The sequence below is a fragment of the Syngnathus acus genome, chromosome 1 (assembly GCF_901709675.1).
Source record: "Syngnathus acus chromosome 1, fSynAcu1.2, whole genome shotgun sequence".
NCBI classification, from domain to species: domain Eukaryota; kingdom Metazoa; phylum Chordata; class Actinopteri; order Syngnathiformes; family Syngnathidae; genus Syngnathus; species Syngnathus acus.
The window spans coordinates 4,825,262-4,844,789 of record NC_051087.1 but is presented as its reverse complement, the minus strand read 5'-3'; the positions used below and the strand labels follow the sequence as shown (position 1 = coordinate 4,844,789).

Below are 19,528 nucleotides of genomic sequence, written 5' to 3'. Positions count from 1 at the left end.
CAAATCCGCTCGCTGCCAAAGCAAACACCCACTTTCTTTTTTTTTTTTTTCTTTCTCTCTCACTACACACACACATCAAGGCGCGCACACACTCCCCGTGGCGTTACACAACACACAAGTGTGCAGTTGATCCTTTCGACAGCGTTTGGCCACGCTGTGCCAACGTGCACGCTTGACCCCAAACGGGCGGAAAACAGCGAGAAACTAAAGTGGCTCAGCGGATGCTTGGCACAACTTTGCTGGAATACGTTCACACAATGCAAATACGCATCATATGAAGCAAAGAGCAGCCGATGGAACCTCAACTAGTGCAGAAAGACGCAATGGCATTCCATATAGGTCGATGTGTAAACAGATCCTGGAATTGATGTCGAGAGTCATGTGACGTGTGTGTGCGGGGACTTTCAGTTTGCCGCGGGGCCCAGTACGAGGCTGTTTACACTAGCAACAACGTGTCAACACCACTTTTTCAAAGGTCACATGCATGCAACTGGCTGCCTTCCATTTAAATTGTTGTATAGATTTGACACTTTACCATTACACATCGCTGTTTTTGGGTTAGGGCAGTTCAATTCAATACAAAAAAAAAGTGTTTGCCATGAGTCTTTTGAGTTACGAGCATCACCACGGAACTAATTGAACTCATATCTCAAGGCAGTGGTTTGTTACGAGCTTGCTGCGAGTAGCAAAAATCTTATTTGCAGCCTGCTGAAATATTTTTAATTGTCTATAAGGGCCATACGATGGCGGCAAAGCACTATTGGTGTTTTAATGAAGCGCCTCAACTCAGTTCAACATAGTTCCTTGACACTAGGTGTCAGCATAGTCCTGCGTTTGTTTCAAGAGAAGCTTCTCAATTCCCTTCACCGTGGCTCCTTGGAAACAACTAAGAAGCCACAAAAAGGCAGCAAAGCACTACTTTTGTATAATCGACACTCCACAACATAATTGCAAGGCACTAAAATACCAGAAGATGATGGCAAAGCATTTGTCTAATCGAAGCTACTTTATAGTATAATTCCTGAGCACCAAGATTAGCACAATCTTTTTTGGTGAGGGTGTGATTTCAAATCTGTCCAGACATACTAATCAAATTTCATAATATATTATCCCATCCAAACGGGTCATGTAGCACATTTAAGCATTTATTTCCTTATTTAGAATTGTCAAAAAAAAAAAAGAATTGTGCTAACCAGCACCAGGTTTGCTTGTCACGAATAAAATGTCACTATCTCTATCACAGATTACCATAAAGGCAAATCAAAGAGGCGGATGGGGCAAGAGTAGGTCAGAGAGTTCTTGCCGGTTCTCAAGGTAAGGCGTTATCCACTTTTTTTTTTCCTTCACCTTCTCGCCTTTGTCTACATTATTTGCGCTGCATTCAAGCGCTACCTCCAGTGTTGCATGGCTGTCAATGTACGGCCGATAACAATGTGAAGCTTGGTTAAACAGAGGCTCGTGGGTGTGTCTTGTTCACCTGTTCAGTCGGCCGTTCTGGACTTATTTTGCTGATGCAGACTTTTGAAAAAATTAATGCGACAAAAGAACATAATGATGATCATTTTCTATCGAGACATTATTATTATTATTATTGTTATTGTTATTATTATTTTTGTTGTTATTATTATCATTATTATTATTATTATTTCTGGTTTTGTTCAGTGTTTATCTCCGATGCTTTTTTACAGCTGTTTTATAAGTACGCTCTAGAGTTAAAGTTGAGTTCCAACGAGGCATTTACACTGCAAATAACTTTTTTTTTATTTAATCTGACTGTCTCCGCAACCGCACTCAGGTAGGGAAGCGTTAGCGGTACCCGAGCAAGCAGCTCTCTCTCGGGTTTAAGAAATAATAAGTTTGTTTTCACAAGCATGACTTCCTGAGGAGAACGAGGGGGAGAGTCATGTGACAGTCATTTTGAAAAAGGAGGATAAAAACGCTTTTATGTTCCGATGATTACAAGCGTGACGCCTCGAGGAGCCTCAAAGAAGAGAGTTAGAATGATGCCTGTGTGACGGGGAAGGCACCACAATTGATACTTTTAGTCACTTCCTAGTTTGGAAGAGTGATGTCAATGGAGGAGGTGTGCTTGATGCCCGTGGGGGAAACACGCAGTCAGTCCTGTGATAGCCGTATGAGATCCCACATGCTACGATGAGTTATTCCTTCCTTCCTTCTCCATCACCATGTGGTTCATGGCCTTGAGTCATCGTCCACACTTTCCCTCACTCACCCCCCCCCCTCCCTCCCTGTGTCTGTCTGTCCAACTGTCTTGCTCGCCTATCCTCTATGCTCTGAAGCGGAAAGATTTAAAAAAAATAATCAAATTGTGATTTGATGTGAAATTCTTTTTTTAAGGTCATCTTTTAAGAAATACAAACAAAAATTTGAGTTGGAATCATAAACATATTAATCAATGGTCAAATATAGGCTAAAATAAAGGCAAAAGAACCATTATTTATTTTAAATGTTAAGTTGTTAAATTGCTGAGCACTTGGACTTGCAGTCTTTTAAGTGTTCACAAAGACAACTTAACAAAATGCCATTAAACAACTGTGGCATGAGCAGAAGTCAATACATCTTAAATCAAATTATAATATGAATGAAAAATGGTGAACACTGAGCAGATTGTTCCCCAAGCCCAAGCAAAGGTCATTCCAGTGAAGGAGACTCAACAGAATAGTTTCTAATGACTCATTGGCCAACATTGACAAACCACCACAGCAACCCAAACCACACCCAGGCATGGATCCCAAATGCTCCATGGGCCTGTCCTGTTCCCTCTAAAACGAAGCCGACACATGCAAAGGGGGGGGGGGGGGTATTGATCCTGCTATCCTCAATAAAGTTCACAGACTGATACTGAAAAGATTACAGGTGAGCACCTGGATATTGAGTCTTAACCACAAAAATGGTTCTTGTCCCACATACAACAATGTAATCCCAAACTACCTCATTAAAATAAAAACACCTCAACGTAACCCAAATTGTCGGTTTCGATTGTCCATCGACTGAGTCGTTGGCGTTCAACCCAAGATTTTTTGAAATCAAACAGCGTCTTTCCATCCCGGTTGCCATTTTGTGTCTGTATACAGCTGCTGTCCTGCCAGCACGCTCATCTGCTGCCTGTCAAGCCGTCTCCATGTTTATGACTCCTAACACTCCCATCGGCCTCCCTCCCGTCACAACCCACTTGTACCGTTTCGCTCTACCTGCCTAAATCCTCGGGCGTCCTCCGTCATGCTTCCCGCTAAGCGGACATTGCAATTGTTTGAAGGCGAGATGCTTTTTTTTCACGGTGCGTACGTGCAAAACCACCAACACACTCCCATGGACTTGTTAACATTTGCAGCTCGCTCATCAGCTTCAGCAAACAAACGTCCGGATCAGGTTGTTGACGGCGGTTTTTGTGGAGCATTGCAAGAGCAATAAGGATTTTTAGGGGCATTATGACTGGGTTAATAAAACACAGCTGCCCCTAAAAGTCCCTCACTTTTCTTGCTGCCTTTTCTCTCCCTCCCTCCCTAACGTAACATCTTCTCGGGGGTTTATTAGCATCTCCAGTGATGTATTTTTATGAGGGACGGGGGTTGACTGAGTTCATTCCAGAGAAAAGTTCAACAAAGCTTCTATCACCGCAGTTGTCTAAACGCCGAGATGCGATCGGCGAGCAAAACTCGAGGTAGAAAACAAGCGGGGGGGGGGGGGGGGCTATTTTAAGTAAGTCTACTCGCCTGCATACAAATAGTATGAGAATATGAGACAAGGAAGGAAAATGAAGATGTTAGCAGACTAGCCAGTGATGAGGCCACTCTGATCGTTGAAGGGCCATTGGCAAGGGGGGAGCAGCTGACACTGTTTCATATCATTTTATATCTTTATGATATTAATCAGTCACCCTGTGGTCCTGTTACGTCTTGAGACCTGGCTCTCATTCCTTTAGCGACCTGCGCCGCTCTGCTGCAGCTTATAAGGACAACGCTTAGCAGCTCCCAAAGATTTTATTGGAGACTCGTTCCTGCTAAGATGATTTGAAATATTAATCTTTTAAAGTTTTCCGTATGATCCTCTATCTTGCTGGTGGCAGTCCATGTTAGAAGTTGGTATTTAAAAATGAAAGGTTTTAGTGCACTGGTTAAAATGATATCAATTTTAAGTGTATGCAAGTTATTGTCATACATCAGGAAAGTTGAAATCTGGTTTATCTTTATATAATGATGATGACGCAGTTATGATAAATATATTTGATGTTATTGAGAATGAATGAATGAATGAAGACTTTTTCGTGACTTTTCCTTAGTCTGCTGGGAAAAGACACATGATTCTACAGTGAGGCATGTGTTATCCATTTTGGAAATCAAATAGGGTTCCTCTTGTCCCATAAACTGTGATGACAGATCACTTATTATTCTTTTTGAAAACCAAATTAAATCTTTATAAGGCACTCATTGAAAGATGTTGAAACCGCATCAAAGATTACACATTTTTATTTGAAACTTTCAACTCAATGGTTATTTTTTATGGTTATACTGATATTATAGATGTCGTCTCAACTAAATTTATCATTTTTTTCCCACTTTTTATTTACAGTATGTAAACAAATTAGCCTTCAGCGAATGCCTTACCTACGTGTCACTTGCAGCACAGAGATGCCACCGCGACCCTTCTCCCTCCTCTATTAATTGCATAAAGCATCTAGTGTCAGGATGCTAAATTCATTAGGGAAGTATGTACGGCACGTCAGGGTCAGGACGGATATAGAAGCAGGCCTCCATAACAACTTGTTCTCCACCTGTTCAATGCAACGGAGCTTTGCTAGATTTGGTCTGTTTGGCACAATTTTCACAACTTTGGGGATGGAAAGCGAGCACCCGGAGTTTGTCGATGAAACGTGTGTATGACAATATAGCGGAAGGTAAATGATAGGTGGCTTCTTTTCTATGGATGATTCATTCTTGATAGTTTACTTCAAAGCCAAATTCAAATTTGGGCTAATTTCAGAACTCAATTACAACTAGTAGTTGTGCAACCTCTAACTTTTTTTTTTACCTTTCACAAGACTATATGAAAAAGTTCATTCATTGTCTTAATTGAAATGCAAAATTACATTTAGTTTTTTTTCCAATTGCACACTTATCTTTCTAAACTCTGTTACTTTTCCAGCTGGCATGTTTCTTATGCGGTCTTAAACTTGTTGCTCAAGTGAGCCAGAAACTGGGACTTTGTAGGCCAGTTGAATAAATGGAAGACTCACCTTGCCCGCAAAGACCCAGCTCCTAACACACATATAGACACACACCATCATCAACTTCACAGAGAAGACTGTCCTGCTTACTTATTCCTATTAGTACTCGCACAAATAAAATTAGGACTCCTCATAATCTTAAAACACAATTTCTCAAACGTTTTCATCTTGGGACCAAAATGTACTAAAATATATTATGATATACTGTAAAAAAATTCAAATAAAACATCACACACACGCACACACACACGCACAAAAATACACTGGATGCTTGATTATTACTGAAATAACTAAAGCTGCTTTTTCTGACCCATTAAAATGACCCAGAACCCATTGTTGGACCATGAGCCACACTTTGAGCAAGGCTTAGTGATACCTACCGAGTCAAGGTGATGCTGCCTGTCGATCTGCAGGTAGGTTGGTGTCACGTCCATGCAGCAGCATCCACATTAGGCTCATAGAGGAAAGGGGGGGGGGGGGCTGCAGCAGCCACTGTCTGTCTGGTAGCCTGGCTCTCTGCAGGAGAGTTCAAACTTCCCCGTTCGTCCACATTATCCTTTAAGAAGGGTGGGTGGGCAAATCTTGTGCAACAGCCCCGGACAGTCCACCCCCGACACCCCCCACCCACAACCGCCCCTGCCAGCAGCGGCAGCACAACCACCCCTCCTTGCGCATGATCGTCTCCTCAAACACATGCAACAGTGTCCTCCCAAAAAAACAGAAAGCCCCCCCTCCCTCAGGGAGAGATCCCGGGTGGGTGCGCACGCCAGCCAAAGCACCGTGTCAGGGGGAGCCAAGCCGGCAGGAGGCAGACGGAGGAAGCCACTCCTCCCCGTGTGGCTTGAAGACGGGGAGTGAGCGGGATATTCCCAAACAGCTGGAAAAGAAGGAGCTGCCCGGCCCTCCCCAAAAAGAGTGTCAACCTTTCTCCTCTCCAGTTGTGCGTCTTTTGAGGGAGGGGGGGGGGACTATTCCAAATCAATCAGCAAGAGAAGGAAATGTCTACGCGTTCTGTTGCTGCGCAGCTCTCGGCAAGGTGTTCCTTCCACCGCGTTGTGATTGTCAAGGCGCCAGTAAAGGTTTCATCCCTGTCGGGTTCATCTCGCCCTCGTTCCCTCCCCTGTACCAAATTGTAGCGGATGCAGGGCGACCTCTTGTGGCCAAGCGTCGTCATTGCACAGCTGTCAAAAAAGCTGGACGTTTTGAGTGGTCACGTGTAGTTTGCTGTCACTCAGCCTAAAGTTAGCAACAAAGATGCTTTTTGATTGTTTTTGTTTTTAACGATTCTAATGTTTAACTGTTAGCAACTTTATTCTCGCTGCTATGCTGTCATTCAGGACGGGCCAAAAAATAGGTCCAGCGGTGCCATTATTTTAGTTTAGTTTATTAGGCGCTCTTGGATTGAAATAGTGACCGGAAGTGATGCGCACGCTCCTAAACGAGCTTGATGCGAAGCCACAAGCGTTAACGACAGAAACAAACAATCGGGTAGTAAATGAAATGACATTATTCGCAAGTTCTGGAACCAATTGGACGCATGTTCTTCAACGAATCGACCACCGCGTTCAGATTTGTTCTGTGTTGGTGAGGTTTTTTGTTTTTTTTATTCCTTCGACACATATAGGCGCGCTCATGTTCATCAGGTTTAGCTCGAGAAGTGAATTCTACAGTTATTTGAGCTCACTCATTTCATCATGCACCATTACTTTTGGAGATGCATCAACAGTGCAGCACAATAAACAGCATGATTTAGCGCGATAGATTTTTTTTTTACAGCATTAATTATATTGGTGATTTTTTTTTGTTCAATAATGGTGAATTTTGTTATTTTTTAAAGTATTTATTGTATTTATTTTCTTGATTTATCTTATTGCCGTGTCCGTGTATTTAACAATATTGCACTATCGCTAGTCGTACCTTATTCCATTTGCATGCAGCATAACAGCTAAATGCTGCTTCACCATGTGTTCCTTGAACTCTGACCTCCACTAATTGGCCTGAATCTGCTCATCTGAGAATCCTACTGGGTTTACTATATTCCATTAGCGTTTATTTAATTTGTTCAGGACATAAAACATTTGGTCATTTATAGACAAGATGTATAATTTTAAAATTGATAATTGCATCCCAGAGTTACAAACAATATAGTTAAATCTAGGAAACAAGTAGTCAATTGTTCATTGCAGCATTTTTTTTTTTGCGAAAGGTCGTTCTTCATTGTCATGTGTGCTTCATCACAGTGGTGAAGGCCAGGGGAGAGGTGGCTGTGCAGGGTGCCCGGCTGCAAGCAGCCCCCTCAATGGTCTCTCCCACCATCAAGGCGTTGGTGGATGCGGTGTGGGCGGTGTGGAGCATTGGGGCCTCCATCTATGACTACATCCATACCAGTGCCATGGAGGAGCGCATACACGCCCTGGAGAAGGTCATCAGCGTCCACCAGTTTGCCATCGGGCTACTGTTGGCGGCCATGTTGGTGCTCTTCACTTACATCTTCGTCAAGAAGGTTTGAGAGTCAAGCAGACTGAGGGGATTCCAATTGTGTAGAAAGGTGAAATTGTAATAATCTCACGTTTGGGAGCAAATAAGATGCTGAGTAGATTGATTCTTCATTGGATATTGCTTTGATATCTTATTACTGCTAAAGATACATAACTTGCTAATTCTATCATTTCAAAAGGGATCAGTATTGAAATACATTGTTGCCATTTTGTCTGCCTTGTTTGTTTTTTTGCTAACTTTGTATAATATTTTTTCTGAGATTTTTTGCTAACTTTACCTTTGAATGAGTCTGATGGGTTTAGAAACCAGAATGATTCCGCCCACCTGATGACATTCATTTCTGGATTGAATCAATTAAAATTGGATTTACCAAAATGTGTAAGTATGACTTGGACTGACATTGGAATTCAAAGATGCTATTCCAAAACAAATTTAATAATTTTATTTGAAGTGTGTCTAAACAGGAAATTACACCGACATAAATTTGCCACATAACTTTAATACAAGGCGTAATTGCAACTGGAAACATCTCCCTCTAAATCTCTGGAAAACATTTGGAATCTGGTCAGCAGATTTGGTAAAACATGGTGAAACCAAGCCATCTGTCCAATGACGACTGTGGAAAACCAACCAAAATCTTCATAAGCTCCCTCAGGCTGAGCAACTCCTGATTAAAGAACACGCAACCTCTGCTTTTTCAAATTATACTCAGAGGTGCCCGTCTGCAGGAGCGTATATTTGGAGATGAACCTCTCCACACTTTCGCCTTCCAGAAACTTCATGGCTCTCCAGTGGATCTTGCTGCAGTTCTCTGGCTGGCCAAGGGGCCCCATCTCCTCCTGGATGTACTCCAGCCACAGATCTTGACAAACAAACAGGTCAGGTTGAAGTTAATTGTCAAACTAAACTCAAATTTACTGTCAAACTAAACTCAAATTAAACATAAGAGAGGAGAATTATATTTTGTGATTTTAATCAGAGCAAACAGTCTTATGAATGTTTAGATAATGTAAAATTTCATACAGGCCAACAAAACTAGCATCACTGTTGTGGTTCTAAACTGTAAACTTGTACTTGACCACAGCAGACAGCGCATAAATATACTCACAGGCATATTTTCATTATCCTCCTTAAAAAAAGATGACTTTTATTGTAGTTTAATTGAGACTAACTTTTCTGTGTTTGAAATTAGTACGTGGAGTACGGCATGTAAGGTAAGGTAGTACAATGCCCCCTGTTGGCCAAAGCGTGCACATCAGAAGGAGATGCACTATGTCTATTGAATTATCCTGACATATTTTAATTCTTTCAATTCTATTCAGTGACATAATTTCTATTTTAAAAGATTATAACACTTTAGGGTGCTACTTTTTGCAGTTTTTCCAGCTGGTGGAACTCATGACTTAAACTTGTTTATAAACAAATGGTTTATGGACAGTACGGTGTCTAATGGATGTTTTGACCTGTTCTCGTCTCACCTTCATCAGAGGATCCAAACTCTTGCAAGACCCTCTCGTAGTAGTCCCTCAGATTGTTCATCTTTGGGGTCTCCTGCATGATCAACACAACGTTAATTTTTTTTACACTTTTTTTTTCGAGGATAATATAATGTGCAGTAATATTTAAGAATGTGGGTGGGTTTTTTTCTGAAACGTCATAGCTATGAATTGAGAATCATGGTATAAGCTGTATTGTGCAAGCTTTTGTAAGTCCAACAAAAACCCCATCAAAATTTAGATGCGAGATAAAAAAAGTAAAACCTTTTTTTCTTTTGTACATTGAGTGATATTTTAAGTCCCCCCCCCCCCCAAACCTTTTTTTTTTTTTAAGTTATTTTCTGGTCATATTTGGTTGGAAATCTAAACTAAAAAAACTAAAAAAATCATTGTATTTTGAAAGCTCACTTTCCCAACATACAGCATTGAATGCACACACCTGTTCTTTCTCAATGTGTATCATTTTGGTGAAGAAAAATTTGGATAGAGGCCGGTTTTCCTGTAAACTAAAACACACAAGTTATTCCTTCATAGTCTTTTAAGTGACATTATTGCCAGGATGGCATAACTTACCTTTTGAAAGTCTTTCTCGCTTTCTTGTAGCCCCCAGTGGAATATGACCAATCAACATAGCCCTCTTTCATCTCCATGGCAACTGCCTCCACCGCGGAGGACAGACCTCTCTGAGAACAAGCGGGAAGAACAAAAAGTATCATCATCGTGTGAACTGCTCAACGCGGATCGCCGTTGTCTGACGGATTTAATTTGAACCTTGAAAATGGCCTCCGTCTCCTCTGGGTTCTGCTTGACTACGCTCCACTGGACCTGCAGCCGCCAAATTGGTAAGCTTTCCTGCCAGCCGAAAAGAAGTTCAGGAAGAAGTTTTTTTAATAACAATTTTTTAGCAGAAACCGAAAAAGCCATGACATTTGTAGAAAATAAATCATTCTTTTTATTGTAATTCAGATTCATTTGTTTCAAATCCAGAATGTGTATTTTTCCGTTGTTTTGCATGAAATTTGACAGTATTTCAAGATGCCTTGGGGCTTAACAACTCTAAAGTTACATAAAGTGTAGTAATCCTCTTCGTGCTGCTACTGCTTATGAAAATCCAAGCAAGACAATAACAAACTCTTTTCTTGGCGACATGTATATATTTGTAGTGGTGAGGTTTAAATATAGTTTATTTCAGCACCTTAGCGGTGTGTTTACCTTGGGATGAATGTGCGTGAGCGCATCCCGGAACAGCGGTCCGACGTCATCTTTCCCCAACTGAACCAGCGTCTGCAAGGCCATGCTCCACGCCGACACGGATTGGCTGTAGCGCTGCGTGGCTGCTACGGCGATGCGGGCTGCGCCCTCTTCATCTCCCGACAAAAGCAGGATCTGCATCTGCGCGACGACATTGCGTTAGGTAAGACGAGGGGTGAATTCTCTTCACGTGTCTTACCCAGTTCTTGTAGAAATCCTCCCTCAGCAGTGATGAGTCGTGGGCACGCTGCAGAAGTCCCAGCAGCCTCTCTTGTCTCTGTAAAACACAAATAGTATTTTCATCTATTTGCTAATCACATTAAGGGGCAAAAAGAAGTAGAAGAAGAACTTTCTTACTTTGTCTTTCAACTCTTGGACATTTGTCTTCCTTTTCGCCCTCTCCAGACAGAAGGTGACATAGGTGGTCCACATGGATTCTTACGATGAAGAGACATTTGAGAAGAGTTTTATTTCATTCCGAGGCACACATGCGGGTTGTGCGAATCCTCTTACCGGTGTTGATGATTCCGAGTCCTTTCTCGTAGACCCGACAGCATTCTGCCTCTCTTCGGTCGACCTCGGAAGCGCGGCCCTTGGCGGTCCGGAGCACCTCCTCCTCCCACTGAGCCTCCAGCTCCCTCTTGGCTAAGAAGTCCCATGTCACGCTATCAGCAAGGAATTTGGTTTGCAAGCTGGATGACAGGAAAGCCAGGGTGAGTTTCATTTTGGATTTTTGGGACGGTTTAGTTTTGGCCGCCACTCACTCCTGAAGGATGGCCTCTTGGAAATCTTTGGTGAAGTCAAAAATGGATGCGATGTTGAGGAGTGAGATGACAAACTCTGCGTCTGTGGGATGAAAACATACAATGCATACTTAATACATAGTTTGTTAAACAATGTCAGAATTTTAAAGGAAGAACCACACCGACCTTTGTTTTTGTCTGTGGCGTCATTGTACACAACCATCGCTAGTTTCCCGCTAAGGATCTCTGGAGAAAACTCATATTTACCCTATTCACCAATTAAAAAAAAAAGGAGCATGTCTTTATTGACTTTATCATCCAGCTTTATGGTGCATCTGAAAAGCACTTCCTTCGTTTCTACATTTTTTTTAAAGTCTGACTTCAAGATGGATTTCTTAAAATGTATCACTCACAATGTCAATCTGAGCTTGCTCCAGCTCAGCCTTCCCCTTCCGCAATTTCTCACAGTGTAACAGCTCCATGCGGAAGTACTGCGACACGTTACAGAGTTAGCGAGAATACTTTTTAGGAGTCAAAATGGGTGGAAATGTCTTGAGTGCTTCGTCCCTACCTCCTGGTAGATTTTTTTGTTGCCCGGGTGGAAGCGTAGAGCCCTGAGGAACAAATGTCGGGCACTTTCTGAGGAATTCCTCTCTTCCAGCTCGCTCTTGGCTGCCATGATCCAAAGTGCTAGAAAAACACACGGTCAAATAGCTTCTGATGTTTAGTTCCTATTCGCCACGAATGAGAAGAGTACCTGGTTTATCAGGGTGGATGGCCAGCATTGCTGAGAACACCTTGCTGAGCTGCGCCTGCGTGCCCTGAGGAAACATGGTCACCTATTTACACCTTTGTTATTGAAAATAATTGAGAATGATTCATTTGTAACGTACCCATTTCTTACAAAAGGCGACATGCGAGAGCCAAAGCTGCACATCATCCTGCAAGGCAAACATGTTGGTTTTGCATTTCTTAAATGTTTTTTCTCATGTTGCTAAAAGTCACAGCATTTTTTTGTTTTGTTTTGAGTGGGTTTTTTTTTGTAAAAATAAGATTTCCCTCATAAAAACATGACATTTTGTCTCCAGCTTTCTTGGTCATTATTGATTTGCTAACTTAATCATTAATTAATCAAGCACCGCAACTGGATTGTTATTCTTTCGTTGTGCAACATGCCCTTAATATTTAATCCTTGATCCGTAAGGGAATGTTTTTTTTCCCGGAATACCTTCCACTTGTTTGTGGCCCTTTTGAAGACACTGTTGATTCTTTGTATGATGGGAAACTCGATTTCTTCTCTCTTAAACTGGTAGCGTATATGCTGCAAAAGCAAACGTGTCAAAAAATGCAGTTTGTTAAACAGCAAAGATTAATATCATGATAATGTCATCCATAGAATATGTCCACCAACCGCTCTCCTCTTCTTGATCAACTCCAGGACGTTGATTTCATACTGCAATTTTAACAACATTGTCTATCAATGAGCATTTTCAAAATTTGTCAAATTAATGGGAGTGATTTTGAGATTTGATCACTCTACCTGTATGTATCCTATGAAATCATCTTTATTGATTATCAGCCTGTGGAGTTTGTACTCCAGTGATGTCACCCTTTTGATGATAGCTCTGCAAAACACATAGTTGTGCTTGACTAATTCAGGAAAAGTATAACTCATAAGTCACATATACATTTTCAAATGCAGTACCCTAATTATTTTTTTTCTTTTTGTCTTTCAAGTTTACGTAAAGAACATGTTAAGTCAAACTACAAGTTAATTACGCCTGATGTTTGTCGAACCACTCCCGCACGATCATAATGGGTTTTTTTTTTTCTTCGTTTTTATCATCGTATTTTCTTACTTGACTTCTTTCTTAGTGAATAGTCCCACTCTTTCCAATTGCTCCAACTCCGGTATTCTGTCCTCGACCCGCTGCTGAACGATCTCTGCCATCTTGGCCCCTCAAAATAAATATATTCACCGATCTTTTGTAAATTCAATGTCCTTATAATCAAACAAGGATCGTACCACGAGACAGCGTTAGCGACAAACCACTTCGCTCACACATGTCCGGAAGTTGTGATGCTCTACACTTCCGGGTCCATAACCAAATCGCTCCGACCAAAAAACTATATCTATTAAAAAAAAGGGGGTACACTAATCGCGTTTTGAGAGGACGAAACGGTGATACATTATTTGATCATTTTCTCCGATAATTTCCAAATATATATCTGTTATACATTTTTTGATAGAATTTCACCAATTACAAATCATTTCTTCTTTTCTGTGCACTGTGCTGATGACAATGTTGTCTAAGTTTACGAGTTTGGAAGTCAGGTGAGTTTAAATTTTAAATTATGTGTGGCGATATTTATTTTTTTACATACTTTACATTTAATAGACAGGTAAGAAAGCCTGACGTATGGGGTCATGCATTCACTTGAAACTCGCCTAGTTTCCCGCAAAATCGCAGAAACCGAGAGCGGGTACCCGTCACTTCCTGATTCCAGTAGCCAATCGCAGCCGACGATCCACACAGTCCGGCTTTCATTGGCTGACAAATGAGCAATCCTCTGTTGTTCATTATAAATTGAAAGGACGCCGCACGGCAATAAATGACCAATGCGTGGTTATTAATGACATGAAAATTATTCAATCTACATCCGACATAAGAGCAATATTTGTGTCTGTAAGCGGCAACCCGGGACCGCTATGTATTTACCGGTAAACTATGCTAGCCTTACGAGCTAACTAGCCAGCGACCAGCTACTCGTCGCGTCCTGTTCATCTTCATGGGCTTCCGCTGTTGATTCTTCCAGGCTTGTGCTGGGGGCAGCGAGGCTAACAAATTGATGCCATCCGCCAGGGTAGGCTGCCTTTATTCAGGACAAACACACACAAAAGCGAACTATTTGGTCAGCATAAGTTTCACGCCGGACGAAAAGAGCACCGACCCAAGCTAAACAAGCGTGTTAGCAAGTGTGGTTTCGCTAGCCACCGTGCTAGTGGTGACGGCAACTTTTGCGGCACAGCTATTGTTTGACTTGTGATTGTGTGTTTTTATGGGAATATTATGTGTGCTCATAGAATTCGGGCCACATTATGAGCGGGGCGGGTTACAAAGCGAACGGCGCCGTGTACCCCGCCTCGTCGGCGATGTTGAACTCCGTGAAGAAGCCGAAGATGGAGCAGATTCAGGCCGACCATGAGCTTTTCTTGCAGGCCTTCGAAAGTGAGACTTCAACCCTTGATGCGTTGTTTTTTAGTTTCATTTTATTTGCATTTGCAAACAACAGTGTCTATTTAGTAGTTTGTTAGGTGTTTGATTCTGATCGTGTTATGGATGTTCCCCTCGGCCAAGCAGATTATTCCCCCCCCCCATCCATCCAATAACTGAGAAGTAGCATCAAACTGTCATTTATTTTACTACAGCGTGGTAAATTTTGTAATAAAACATACTGAGTACATTGTGATTTTTTTTTTAAACATTTTGGAGTTGGTTGTCAACAACCAAGGACCATTACTCGTTTGCAATAGTATAGTAAAAAAGAAACTGTGAGGGGGGGTACCTCACTTGTTAGCGTCAGTCCTAAATGTAATTAAAACCAAAGTAGATAGACCTCCTAATTTGTTAGTGACTCGTTTGATTGAATTTATTACACTTACGACATTTCTTTTTGTTTAGAATTTTTTATGTGTACAGCAATATACAGCACATGGTTGGCTAAAGAGATTTCTTTCTTTCCTAGAGCCAACACAGATATACAGATTCCTTCGCACCAGGAACCTGATTGCAGTAAGTTACAGATTTGTATCCATTAATACTTTTAAATAATTGAATATCTAAAGAAACAATTACACCCTGCCTTGTAGCCGATATTTTTGCACAGGACTCTCACCTTCATGTCCCATAGAAATGGTCGCTCAAATGCCAAAAGGTACACAAAAACCGAGCCTGTGCATCATGCCTTTCCCAATTGTGATCTTATGAGTGAAACGGAAATGACAAATCTCTTTTTTGTTTTATTTTTGTTTCCAGGAAAGCATTCAAAGTAGATAACATGTTACAAACTGTAGAGAAGATGAAGGGAGAGCAGGAATCTCCCAGGTAACGTGGGATGTTACGATCTTTTAATGCTACTAATAGCCAAATAGTCACATGTAACCTAATTTTGATGTTTGATTTGTAGCTTGTCATCACATCTGCAGTTAACCTTCACTGGGTTCTTCCATAAGGATGGTAAGTAGAGCTCCGCCCCAAAATCTTGATACGCTTGCCGGAATATGAATATCGACACACCTTGGTGTCCTCTGCCTGGAAAAGACACGAGGAAGAAATGTAATAAAACATGAATAGTGATTTTTTTTTTTTTCTTCCCCTGATTGACATCTCTAATTGTCAGAACGCTAAAGAGTGTGTCAAGTGAATTGAGTCTGCGTGCATGTTGCTAAAGTTCCCTACAAAGTATTAAATATAATCTTGCGTGAGGTGGTGATCCACTCGGACTTTCATTCTATTACTGAGAATGTAATTGTCTCTTTCCTTCGTCTAGAAAAGCCATCTCAGAACTCGGAGAATGGGCAAAATTCTGTCTCCTTGGAGGTGCTACTTGTCAAAGTCTGCCATAAAAAACGCAAGGTAAGGCGTCGCATTCAGCCTCACAAATCGCACCATCTCGTTCATTCTCTCGTTCTTTGGCTCCTCGCAGGATGTCAGCTGCCCGGTTAAGCAAGTGCCTACAGGTAAAAAGCAGGTGCCTTTGAATCCTGACAGCCAGCAAAGCAAGCTGGCTTCCTGTCCCTCCTTAGTGGTGTCCAGCAACGAGTTTGAGCCTAGCAACATCCACATGGTCAAATCGTACTCGCTCCTCTTCAGGGTGTCACGCACGGGCCGGAGGGACGCCAATGGCCTTCCCAACGGTGAAGCTAACGAGAACATTGGTAAAAGAAATGAACTTCGCGAGGTCCACAGAAGAGCCTTCTGTGAAACAAATGTAATGACGGCCTAAGTGTGTCTGTGTAGATGTGAGAGATACTCAAAGTAGAAAGAAGAGGAATTCCTCTGCTAAGGACGAAGGGGACGCAACCGAGACATATGTTGCTCAAATGACAGTCTTTGATAAGAACAGGTACATTTATTGATCCTTCATGAAACCTTTGAGTGAAGAGTTGAAACCAAACCTGTCTATGACCTGTGCAGAAGGTTGCAGTTGCTGGATGGAGAGTATGAGGTGTCCATGCAGGGAATGCAGGACAGCCCCGTGAGCAAGAAGCGAGCCACGTGGGAGACGATTCTCGACGGCAAGGTGTGAGGCTGGTGCTCCACGTGCGTCTTCTAATCCGCTCTGTCATATCAGACCACTGACCAAACTGTCGCGCATCGCCTATTTCAGAGGCTACCACCGTTTGAAGCATTTTCTCAGGGACCCACGTTGCAATTTACTCTGCGCTGGACCGGCGAGGCCAGTGGGAAGTCCACGGCCCCTGTCGCAAAACCTCTGGCTACCCGAAACTCTGACACCCATGGCCCCATGGAGACCAGGACTAGTCACCACAGAGCAACACCCTTAGGTAAGGTCCTTATTGGAGCTGCTACTCCATCCATCCATGCAGCCATCCATCCATCCATACTCTGAAGAAAAAAACGTCATCTTGGCAAGAAGCCCAAAGATCACAACTTTGTTCAAAGCCACCATTCTGCTAATTGAATTGTATGCGTCAGAGCGAAATATTCTCCATACGTCGCTCTCAACGGCATAATGGTCGAACCCTAACCCTGCACAGTCATGACAAGTTGCACAGTCACCCTTTGACCACAACAATGTTAGTTCAGTGATCGTGACTACTGAGCACTTTTGCGGACTACATTCAGTCAAATAGAGATGGAGAAAGTTCGCCGTGTTTACAGTTTGCTAAAGTGTGCCTTTTAAGCACTGCTCGAACAAATTCCTCTGTGTTGTTTTTCCAGCAGCGAAAGAGGCAGTCAGCACAGACATCCATGCGAGGAACGAAGCCGTCCCGTGCGAGCCGCGTCAAAAGTTACGGATATTTTATCAGGTAGGCGCTTTGGTTATTAGTTGGTTACGGACTTTGTTTTTGGGGGAGCGGGTTGTTTGTTCGTAAAGTGTCACCAATGACGTGACTCTCACTTTGTCACTGTGACCTTTTCCGTCACAGTTCCTGTACAACAACAATACGCGGCAACAGACAGAGGCGAGGGACGACCTTCACTGTCCTTGGTGCACGCTGAACTGCAGCAAGCTCTACAGCCTCCTCAAACACCTCAAACTCTCCCACTCGCGCTTCATCTTCAACTATGTGGTAAGAAAGAACCATCAGGTCTGCTTGTGAATGGAAACTTGAAATTTTCTTTGAGAGTAATATTGCAATCCGTGGTGGTGGGGTGGCGCTGTCTTTGATCATGTTTCTGGAACCCCCCCCTTATTTGACTTGGCAGCCTCACCCCAAAGGAGCGAGAATAGACGTGTCCATCAACGAGTGTTACGATGGCTCGTACGTTGGCAATCCTCAGGACATCCACAGTCAACCGGGCTTTGCTTTCAGCCGCAACGGCCCCGTCAAGAGGACCGCTGTCACTCACATTTTGGTTTGCAGGTATTCTGTCGACTGCATTGTGGAAGCTGCGTTGAATGGCTGGCCGGCTGGCTGGCTCCGGCTGGCTGGCTCCGGCCGGCCGGCTGGCTGGCTGGCTGCTTAAATGGTGGAAGCAACTAAACAATGAGGTCACGTTAGAAGGCCTAATTATTTGCTTCTTCTTTTGCAGGCCCAAGAGGACCAAGCCAAGCCTGTCCGAGTTTCTGGAGTTGGAGGACGGCGAGTTGGAGCCGCAACGGACCTATGTGAGCGGACACAACCGTCTCTACTTCCACAGTGACAGCTGCATGCCGCTGCGACCCCAGGAGATGGAAGTGGACAGCGAGGATGAGCGGGACCCCGAGTGGCTCCGAGAGAAAACGGCAACGGTGAGCAAGAACTGCCAGTACCAGGCATTTTCTGCTGTGATGTAATGGAAGACGGACGACAGATAAGTGTTTGGTCGAAGCCAAAACATTTGGCACCGTGATCAGCACCGATTGTGTATGATGCTATTTGTCCAGCAACTGGATGAGTTCACCGATGTCAACGAAGGGGAGAAGGAGGTTATGAAGCTATGGAACCTTCATGTCATGCAGAACGGGTACGTGGACATCAAATCATCAACGGAATGTACTTTGCACAGAATGCCATAACTCGGGGCTCGTGATTTTGCCACGCTAAAGTTACGTTGTGATCTGCGCGGCAGGTTCATAGCCGACAACCAAATGAACCAGGCCATCATGCTGTTCGTGGAGGACTGCGGCGCGCACATTGTTCGCCGCAACCTCTGTCGCAACTTCCTCCTGCACCTGGTGAGCATGCACGACTTCAACCTGGTAGGCACGGCCACCATCGACCGGGCCATGACGCGCCTGAAGCAGATCCAGGAGGATCTCCCCGAGGATGCCGAAGAGCGGCAGGAACGTGCGCTCCTCGCAGCGGCGGGGATCTGCAACGGCAATGCGCCGTCCCCCGGTGCGGGGAAGCAGGGCAAGAGGACAAAAAGCGCTCTCACAGACTGATGTGAGCCCCATTCCTGGAACTTGTAGTAGTCACAGGGGAAGGTTTTTTTTTTTTTTCTCCCCCCCCCTTGTTTCAATAAATATTTCCAGCCTTTTGGTGCTAAGAGGTGGTCAGCCGAGTGACTGACTGCAAACAAACATTTTGTAAAACTTGAACTCAACCAAATATGAATGATGCACAAGTGACTTGCCCGCATCAAAGAGGTTCTGGGTGAATATGAATGCATTCTAGGGGTGGGGAAGCCCCGATTTAGGGGTACCGTTTTTTTCCATGTATAATGCGCAAAATCTAACTAATTTATTGTCCTAAAATCTGGGGTGCACATTGTACATGGGTACAATTTATTTTATTTTTTTATCCGGATATCATACGGAGGCCGCCATTACAGATGCGCTTTCTTCTCTGCTGTTCACTTCAAACACGCTCCATACGAACACAATGCTCTCGTATCAGACGCTTGCTCGTTCGCTGTCACAATGTACCCTCCACAAATCCGAAACGTTTCTTCGCTATCGAGTTTGCCAGCGCATGCGCAGTGATACTGACCGGCAGAATAACATCCGGTTGTTCCCAAAGATGATCTTTTTTCTGAAATAATTTTACGTTTACGGACTTAAGTAGGAGTCAAAATTTGGGTGCGTATTATACATGGGTACAGGCTTTGTTCCAGCATCAA

General features: G+C 43.1%; 2 protein-coding genes and 2 long non-coding RNA genes across 5 annotated transcripts; 2 read left to right on the top strand and 2 right to left on the bottom strand.

Annotated features, from left to right (window-relative positions):
• Window positions 1-36: 36 nt before the first annotated feature.
• LOC119123415 lies at window positions 37-6,303 on the bottom strand. Its single transcript, XR_005098052.1, has 2 exons — window positions 5,626-6,303; window positions 37-2,294 (listed from the first exon to the last, which is right to left on the bottom strand). It is a non-coding gene; the product is annotated as an uncharacterized LOC119123415 (long non-coding RNA).
• Window positions 6,304-6,546: 243 nt separating this feature from the next.
• On the top strand, window positions 6,547-8,447 carry LOC119126804. The gene is made up of 2 exons (XR_005098706.1): window positions 6,547-6,829; window positions 7,486-8,447. It is a non-coding gene; the product is annotated as an uncharacterized LOC119126804 (long non-coding RNA).
• Window positions 8,172-13,328, bottom strand: utp6 (UTP6 small subunit processome component). Its single transcript, XM_037258217.1, has 19 exons — window positions 13,094-13,328; window positions 12,775-12,859; window positions 12,646-12,687; window positions 12,463-12,555; window positions 12,128-12,175; window positions 11,992-12,055; window positions 11,806-11,924; window positions 11,648-11,725; window positions 11,421-11,502; window positions 11,256-11,337; window positions 11,005-11,183; window positions 10,849-10,928; window positions 10,691-10,768; window positions 10,453-10,632; window positions 10,012-10,092; window positions 9,814-9,923; window positions 9,680-9,746; window positions 9,223-9,295; window positions 8,172-8,606 (listed from the first exon to the last, which is right to left on the bottom strand). The coding sequence occupies exons 1-19, from the start codon at window positions 13,183-13,185 to the stop codon at window positions 8,416-8,418; spliced, it is 1,824 nt and encodes a 607-aa protein (XP_037114112.1). The 5' UTR covers window positions 13,186-13,328; the 3' UTR covers window positions 8,172-8,415.
• A 445-nt stretch (window positions 13,329-13,773) lies between these two features.
• suz12b (SUZ12 polycomb repressive complex 2 subunit b) lies at window positions 13,774-19,184 on the top strand. Of its 2 annotated transcripts, none has more exons than XM_037258288.1 (17): window positions 13,774-14,099; window positions 14,320-14,464; window positions 14,982-15,028; window positions 15,106-15,170; window positions 15,272-15,340; window positions 15,423-15,472; window positions 15,786-15,871; window positions 15,942-16,173; window positions 16,256-16,361; window positions 16,433-16,538; window positions 16,626-16,803; window positions 17,204-17,289; window positions 17,410-17,553; window positions 17,690-17,847; window positions 18,017-18,215; window positions 18,351-18,430; window positions 18,536-19,184. In XM_037258288.1, exons 1-17 carry the CDS (start codon window positions 14,085-14,087, stop codon window positions 18,849-18,851), a joined length of 2,082 nt encoding a protein of 693 aa, XP_037114183.1. In that variant the 5' UTR covers window positions 13,774-14,084; the 3' UTR covers window positions 18,852-19,184. The 2 variants fall into 2 exon arrangements, with proteins under 2 accessions (XP_037114183.1, XP_037114174.1); XM_037258279.1 differs by having other exon boundaries at window positions 17,201-17,289.
• Window positions 19,185-19,528: the final 344 nt, after the last annotated feature.